This window comes from Bos indicus, chromosome 1 (assembly GCF_029378745.1).
Source record: "Bos indicus isolate NIAB-ARS_2022 breed Sahiwal x Tharparkar chromosome 1, NIAB-ARS_B.indTharparkar_mat_pri_1.0, whole genome shotgun sequence".
In the NCBI taxonomy this organism is placed as follows: Eukaryota; Metazoa; Chordata; class Mammalia; order Artiodactyla; family Bovidae; genus Bos; species Bos indicus.
The window spans coordinates 66,546,625-66,555,367 of NC_091760.1; the positions used below are offsets into that span (position 1 = coordinate 66,546,625).

The 8,743-nt window shown below is 37.6% G+C and overlaps 1 protein-coding gene across 4 annotated transcripts in view; it reads left to right on the top strand.

Annotated features, from left to right (window-relative positions):
* STXBP5L (syntaxin binding protein 5L) overlaps positions 1–8,527 on the top strand; it is a 321,677-nt gene extending 313,150 nt beyond the window's left edge. For all 4 annotated transcript variants that reach the window (XM_070788639.1, XM_070788654.1, XM_070788646.1 and 1 more), the window contains 2 exons: positions 2,634–2,854; positions 3,389–8,527. In XM_070788639.1, coding sequence (XP_070644740.1) covers positions 2,634–2,854; positions 3,389–3,430 — 263 coding nt within the window. In that variant the 3' untranslated portion in view covers positions 3,431–8,527. The remainder of the gene's footprint in view (positions 1–2,633; positions 2,855–3,388) is intronic.
* The last annotated feature ends 216 nt before the right edge of the window (positions 8,528–8,743 follow it).

Sequence of the window (8,743 nt, forward strand, 5' to 3'; positions counted from 1 at the left end):
GCCAGAAAATTTTTTTAAAAAGGTGAGAGGTGGTGGTGGTGGTGATGGGGGTGGGGGGTGGCAGTGGCTATGAATTTTATGATATGTGAATTATATCTCAATAAAGCTCTTATTTTTAGAAAACTTAATCTAGATTCCACTCCTAATGTTATATCCTTGGGACCACTCACTAAATTTTTATCAAGATAGCTATTTTTCAATTTTTAAAAGTTCAGTTCAGTTCAGCTGCTCAGCCATGTTACACTTTGCGGCCCCATGAACTGCAGCACGCCAGGCCTCCCTGTCCATCACCAACTCCCAGAGCCTACCCAAACTCATGTTGAGTTGGTGATGCCATCCAACCATCTCATTCTCTGTCATCTCCTTCTCCTCCTGCCCTCAGTCTTTTCAAATGAGTCAGCTCTTCGCATCAGGTGGCCAAAGTAATGGAGTTTAAGCTCCAACATCAGTCCTCCCAGTGAACACCCAGGACTGATCTCCTTTAGGATGGACTGGTGGATTTCCTTGCAGTCCAGGGGACTCTCAAGAGTCTTCTCCAACACCATAGTTCAAAAACATCAATTCTTCAGCACTCAGCTTTCTTCACAGTCCAACTCTCACATCCATACACGACCACAGGAAAAACCATAGCCTTGACTAGATGGACCTCTGTTGGCAAAGTAATGTCTCTGCTTTTTAATATGCTGTCTAGGTTGGTCATAACTTTCCTTCCATAAAGTAAGCATCTTTTAATTTCATGGCTGCAGTCACCATCTGCAGTGATTTTGGAGTCCAAAAAATAAAGTTAGCCACTGTTTCCACTGTTTCCTCATCTATTTGCCATGAAGTGATGGGACTAGATACCATGATCTTAGTTTTCTGAATGTTGAGCTTTAAGCCAACTTTTTCACTCTCCTCTTTCACTTTCATCAACAGGCTCTTTAGTTCTTCTTCGCTTTCTGCCATAAGGGTGGTGTCATCTGAGGTTATTGATATTTCTTCTGGCAATCTTGATTCCAGCCTGTGCTTCATCCAGCCCAGCATTTCTCATGATGTACTCTGCATATAAATTAAATAAGCAGGGTGACAATATACAGCCTTGACATACTAGGAAAAGGAGTCTGTTGTTCCATGTCCAGTTCTAACTGTTGCTTCCTGACCTGCATACAGGTTTCTCAAGAGGCAGGTCAGGTGGTCTGGGATTCCGATCTCTTTCAGAATTTTCCACAGTTTATTGTGATACACACAGTCAAAGGCTGTGGCACAGTCAATAAAGCAGAAATAGATGATTTTCTGGAACTCTCTTGCTTTTTCAATGATCCAGCGGATGGTGGCAATTTGATCTCTGGTTCCTCTGCCTTTTCTAAAACCAGCTTGAACATCTGGCAGTTCACAGTTCACGTATTGCTGATGCCTGGCTTGGAGAATTTTGAGCATTATTTTACTAGCATGTGAGATGAGTGCAATTGTGTGGTAGTTTGAGCATTCTTTGGCATTGCCTTTTTTGGGGATGGGAATGAAAACTGACCTCTTCCAGTCCTGTGGCCACTGCTGAGTTTTCCAAATTTGCTGACCTATTGAGTGCAGCACTTTAAAAGCATCATCTTTTAGGATTTGAAATAGCTCAACTGGAATTCCATCACCTCCATTAGCTTTGTTCGTAGTGATGCTCCTAAGGCCAACTTTTCTTTGCATTCTAGGATGTCTGGCTCTAGGTGAGTCATCACACCATTGTGATTATCTGGGTCGTGAAGATCTTTTTTGTATAGTTCTTCTGTGTATTCTTGCCACCTCTTCTTAATTATCTTCTGCTTCTGTTAGGTCCATACCATTTCTGTCCTTCACTGTGCCCATCTTTGCATGAAATGTTCTCTTGGTATCTTTAATTTTCTTGAAGAGATCTCTAGTCTTTCCCATTCTATTTTTTTCCTCTATTTCTTTGCATTGATCACTGAGGAAGGCTTTCTTATCTCTCCTTGCAGTTCTTTGGAACTCTGCATTCAAATGGATATATCTTTCCCAAAGTTACTTCATTAAAATTAAGTAAAACTGAGTTTTATAAATGATGGGGAAATTTTTAATCTTTTATAAAGTAATAAAGTTTCAACGTATGTGTATTAATGCCCATAATGCATATATACCCCATTCTGTAGTATTTACACAGGCACACAAACACACGCACACACTCAGATTTAAAAAAAAACAACAAAAAACTACTGAGGGCTACAAAGGCTGATAGGAAGATGAACACAGATGATTTGGAATGCCCAGCTGGGCAGAAATTTAAATAAATCATCAGGCCTGAGTTTGGAACAGACACTAATATGGGTTAAATATGAGGTCACAATAAAATTGTGAGCATACCAATGCAGTAATATAAAGAAATGCAATTATGTCATTACTGTATGAACCCCTCCCCCATATACACAATAAAACATATGGTAACCACATCTCAGTCTCTTTCATAGGCATTTTTCTTGGGTAAATGCTAACATCTCCAAATACATATATATCTATGATAGGAGCAAATATGTCTCTCTGTGAGAATTATGACAATAAAATTCAATATAAGTACTTTGTTTGGTCATAAGCCTGACTATACTTACTTGAATTACTGAAAAAGTGTTTTAAATTGCTATTGCTTGAACTCCCAGTTGGGGAAGCTACCGCAGGAAAAGCATCACGCAGCCTCGCGCAGCACATTCCTGGACCAGGTGGTATAGAAGGGATGAAAGGCGCTGCCGGAGGGGTGATGGGAGAGCTGACTCGAGCACGGATCGCCCTTGATGAGAGAGGACAGAGGCTGGGAGAGCTGGAAGAGAAAACTGCAGGCATGATGACCAGTGCAGAGGCATTCTCCAAACATGCACATGAGGTAAGCTGCCTATGTAAATATAGGCATCTTCATCCAGTAATAACTTTAGACATTTAGGTTCTGCACAAGAGAGCCTAAACAGAGATGCCACTCTAAGTAATCATGTGTAAGAGCCAAGGTAACTGGGACCTTGCTCTATGTATTATAATTCTCCTTGGATTGGGGAGAAAAAACAGGGTTTTTTTTTTTTTTTTTAAGTATTATATTAATACTTCTTCACCTTAGAGGATGGCTTTAAAGAAAATTATCTATTGGTTCTGATACACTACGATCCCCCCTCAAGAAGGTGTGAGGGGCAGCAGAGGCTGAATTCACACATTCCTTTTTGTCTCAGTCATTAAAAATCATTTCCTGTCAGGCAAATGTTTAGAGCTTGACTGGTTTGTAAAAATATCTATCTGTAGTTTATTTCATAATATAAAGGTCGTTTTAGAAGTTTTGAGGTTTTGGTATGTATGATGTGCTCAACATGAGCTTGGATTAGAACTTTTAAATATTTTTTAACATCTTATGTGACTATTTTTTTCTTTCCAGTTAATGCTGAAATATAAGGATAAGAAATGGTACCAATTCTAAACTTCTAAAGAAGCTATGACTGCTTTGAGAAACCATTATTCAGGGAAACCAAATTTATTCCCAGCATCAATATTCAACTGCTAGAAGCCAGTTTCTTCTACAAAATGTTCCATTACAGTCCATCTGAATTTATCATAAGGGAGACTTATCAGAGACATTGTACAACCCAACGCTGGAATCCTGGTTAAAATCCCAAGATATGGCTGAATTTGCCTTTTCCCACATGGAATGGAGCTATCATCTTGGCATGTCGTTTGCTAAGGATTTACATTTAGGAACTACGGGGAGTCCTTCTGATTTGAAAAAATCCTGTACAAACAAAAAGCATTAATGCACTTAATGAAAAAAAAATGCATGATAAATTAACATCTTAAGAGGAAAAGAAAAAAGCATGTTGTGACAGAAGAAAAAAAAAGATTTATGGTAAACTATTTTTATAAATTGGGCCACACCTGACAATTTAAAAAAAATCTGTGTTAGAAGATATCAGTGCATTTCAAGTACATTTGCGATACCCAACTGACAAAGCAAACAAACCAGAGTCTTTCTGTCATCTATAACTTTCATTATATACTAGGACATTATTGAATTCTTATGTCAAGAGTCTGATTAACATTGTTCTCTCTCCATAATATTTTACATTATTCACAGTTCTCAGTCATAATCAAATATAGCCAGTACAGTAAATTATTCCTAACACAATTATTTCCATCACCTTCAGAACAAGTTGCTATTTTTAGTCACAACCAATGCAGGGTTGGGTCACCTTGAAGCATTTTTTCAGCTTGGCTTATACTCTGCAGGGGAGTTGACAATAGGTTCGGGGAAACTAGACTTACAAGAACAATGCAGTTAGCTTTCAGAACTGATTTCACACACTGGTTTCAGTTTCTAAAGTGACATATTTTTAATGCTCCATTTGTATCCTTGTCTGCCAATTACACAGTATATTACTGTTCAATCCCTGTGGGGTCTTCAATTCAAAGGTGCTCTTGCAGCCTGATACTCACAGACCAAACTGGTCATTCTCTAGTCTGATTCAGTAAAACCTCAGTTAATGTTTTAAGAAAGGGATTCTGACATTTCTGATTAACAAGGGCTTTCATTAGAAATTGCTTTTTGGTTCAATATTTATTACCAGGTTATAAAATGCGGTGGTGTTTTTGCTAGCTTGGATTTAGTCATAGAGAGTGTAATGATACAAAATCAATACTTTGTCACTCAATTGGCTAAATAACATAAGCTACAAGATTATGTCAACAGATACCAAACACCGATTCCTTATTAAAAACTCTGTTAAAAGTGGAATAAAGAATATCCTTAATATGATAAAAGATATCATCAGAACAGAGAAGTAGTAGAGGCCAACAAGACAAGACACCTGCTACCGTTATTTAACATGATTCTGGAAGTCAGGCCATAGAAAGTGAGTATATGCAGATTCTGGGACCCATCCAATAATATGTATGTTGTTCTTTCAAAAATAATCTTTTTAAAGAAAATTAATGGGTTCGGCTCATTAAATTTTGGTTAATCAAGGTCTTAATAGACTTACATTGTGTTTCTTCAGAATTCATCATTTTCCTTAAGTCCAGGATCTTTTAGTAGCCAAAAATAGTATTTGCGTTTTTTTTTTTTTTTTTTTTTTTAGTTTTTAAACTTCTGGTGAATTTGTTTAAAGAGGCACTTTCTTTAATGTTCTCAGTAATTTTGACAAAAGCAAATTAATTTTGAGAAAGAAAACAAATACAAAATATTTTAAAGCATACCAAAAAAAAAAAAAAAATACCAGAAAGGACAAAATAGCATTTCACAGAAGTGCTTAAAACTCTGACTTTAATGAATAGACCAAAAGTTTGTAATTGGCACATCAATTAGAAGTGAGGTTCTTCTGAAATGCTTGCAAAGAGGTTCTTTTTGTCTTTCAATATAGTTTTTATAAACCCTTTCTTAATGTAAGGGTAACTTCATCCCATAAACTTGTGATTAGTGGAATACAAATTAATGAGGTTTTACTGTATCAAAATTATTTTTATAATTCAAAGAGATAGCAATAACAAGAATGTGATATGGACGTGATTTTTCTCTGAACATTTCTGTTCCGTTGCACTGACCTTAGCACACGCGCACACAGACACACACATACATACTACTACCACCACCTAATCATCATCGTCATCTTTGGAAAACAACTACTGTTGATGCATGGAATACTTTACATCTCTCTTCTCTACTATTTAACTGTCTTGCCTCTACCTTGGAACATAAGAAAAATACTCCTAGTAACTTGAACAATGATAGAGAAAATGACTCTGAGCCTTAGCTGTCATTAAATTACGTTTTGTCTGCTTAAGGTGATATCAGAAGATAAGGCTTGCAGTCTCTACAAGTTGACCTTATCTCCTTATGACTCCCTAAAGAGAGAAGCCTTTCTTAGTGTCCCAGGAGAAAAATGGGCCTTTAGCATTATAATTCATCATGAGAAATTGGAAGTATATGTTTCCCTGGTTCTAATAATGCCAGCAATAATCCCTACCAATAAATTATCCATTAACCCTGGAGTTTGGAGGGATGGATGACTGATTCATCATTTATTTTAATCCCCTGCAAAAGCAGTACTATCAGCTCTGCTTCCTACACTTCACTGAGACCCAGACTTAGTGCCCTGGTCATCATCAGGGTCTCTGTCTGACTTTGGAAGGATGGTGACAGAACTGAGTGAGATGTTTTCTGATAATTTAGTCAAAAAGATGATTTTTCAAACCTTTCATATAGCTTTTGAATGATTCTCAAATTAATAAATCAGAATCCAGTGTCTCTACTACTCAAAGATACTAAGGGATTATAAAGGAAAAAGTTTACTGTTGGAGTCCTTTTATAAAAATGTGAACCATATGTCTGTTATCTACATTAAGGGGTTACCATGGCTTTGAGAAAGGAAAAGGAAAATAAAGATTATGTCCAAGGTTGGCTGAAGGAGATTAAGAAGAGTAGACTAAAAATCCTCTCGTTGGTTTAGGATCATTGGGACAACCCAGGAGTTTATCTGTATGATTATAGTCTGTCCTTGTGGGAAGACACTGTAACTTGATCACCTTTGTTCACAGAGGGCAATGCCAAAATGTTCCTGCCAGGTCTTGCTCTTTGCATCAGGAGAAACACGGTAGCTTCGCGGCTTCTTCACCTCTGTCCTCTGTAGCCCCAACCCCACTTCTGAGCAGTTACTGTTTCACAGACACACTGCTCCAGATGTCAGAAATACATGCCAGTAAGTCAAGTATTTGGACTGCACCATTGTAGGGAGCATGGTTGTAGAAGTTTATTGTATATATTTGCAGACAACGTAGCCCTGAAAGGACAAAATGCAAAACAGGAAAGGTCTGGCTTGGGGAAGAAGAGGAAGTGCCAACTCAATACAGGTAGGCTTGGGCAGAGAGGGACATGGGAGCCAGAGTGAAGTAGAAGAAGCTTTGATGGAGAACTGAAGCACAGCTGGTCTATTCAAACATTTATGTAGGAAGTGATTCTCAACTTTGGCTGTGCATAAGAATCACCTAAGGAGCTTCTAAAATTCCCAGTTACACCAAAATCTTTCAGAGTGGAAACCAAACATCAGTACTTTTGAAAGCCTCCAAGATAGTTCCAATATCCAGCCAAGGTCGATCACCTCTACTAAGGAAGACGCATTTATCTATACTGGCGGGTGTTCAAGCCCCACTTCTGAGGCATCAAGGAAAGTAAGATATTGGCGATACAGTGTTGGCCAGATTGATATCTGTGTTGCAACCCAAAACAAATCTGTACACATTTCTGACCAGGCAGTGCTCCATTAGCTATTAACTCTGTCTTCATGATTGTCTCCTAGTGACTTTGCCACTAATTATTCCAGTTCAAACATCTAGATTTTGATTGCCTTACACATTGTGACATCAAAAGACACCAGAGATATCATAAAAGTTCAACAGCATTAACACTAAGTGGAAAACTAATTCTTACTAGTTGGATAGCAGAAATTCTCAAAACAATCATATACTAAATCAGGTCCAAATTTATTATGCATTCTTCATTTGAAGGAGACATGGGTACCAGTTACCTGTTCTGCCATAGTGATATTTTATTGAACTTGATCTTAGCAAGAAGAGAGGACATCTCTCCTTTTTTGATTGTTGTCTTTGCTCCCAGGGCAAAGGATTTTGGATTTATTTCCTAAGTTACTAGACATTTATTTAAAGGAAGAAGGCTTACAACTCACTATGTGGCTTCCAGTGCCCTGAAAAAGTGCTTTCACCTTCAAAAAGGGAGAGTCTTCCTATCCAAGGAAATACTAGTCAATGAAAAAATGGGAGTTCCGTTCTCTCATCTCACACTGCTCCCCTATGGTATGGGCCCACCCTTCTCAACTACAAAGCCAGAAAATGAACTAGGTGGTGGTTCTTGACAAGTGTACACAGGATCAAAATCTCTAATAACCTATAATTTTTAGTACTTAATTATGTGATGTTTTATTCTAGGAAATAAGAAACAGATGATATCATTGATGTATCTTTCTTTCATCTTCAGAATTTTTGCATCTTTTCAGAAAACGACAAATTACTATTTTTCTGTTGCACTCAGCAATTGTGACTATACTTAAAATTCTTGTAGTCTGTAGAGATATCAATAAAATTGTATATGTTTGTACATAGATGCTCTCTTATGTTATGATGTCATATACCACTAATGATTGTTGCAAAGATTAAATATGGACAAAGGTAAGACCCTCATTTGCAACACTGTGAACCATGGTTTTGCAAGCTATAACTGTTTTAAAAAGGGGAGGTGGGTGGGGGAGCTATGTACAGTATATGTATTTGAACTAAAATAGAGAAGGGGAAATAAAACCTAAACATCACCAACTCAATGGATATGAATTTGAGCAAACTCCGGGAGATAGTGGAGGACAGAGGAGCCTGGTGTGCTGCAGTCCATGGAGCTGCAAAGAGTCAGACACAACTCAGCAACTGAACGACTACAGCAAAGTTCCCCAAACTGAAAGATTTTGCTAGAGTTTATTAATCTAAAATGGGAGAAATAAATAAGATGTATTTACAAATTCAACATTCATGGCCACTTCCTCACTTTTTTTTAAGTTCAAACCTTAATCCCATGCAAGAAAAAAATAATCTATTATAGGCTTATACTACCACCTACATCACGAACATACACTAACCTGCACCTCCAAAAGTCCCCCAGGAAACTGCATTCTCCTGCTCCTCTGGCTTTAATCCGAATGGTTAATTCCTCTTCTGCATTTTCTTTATATTTACTCCACTG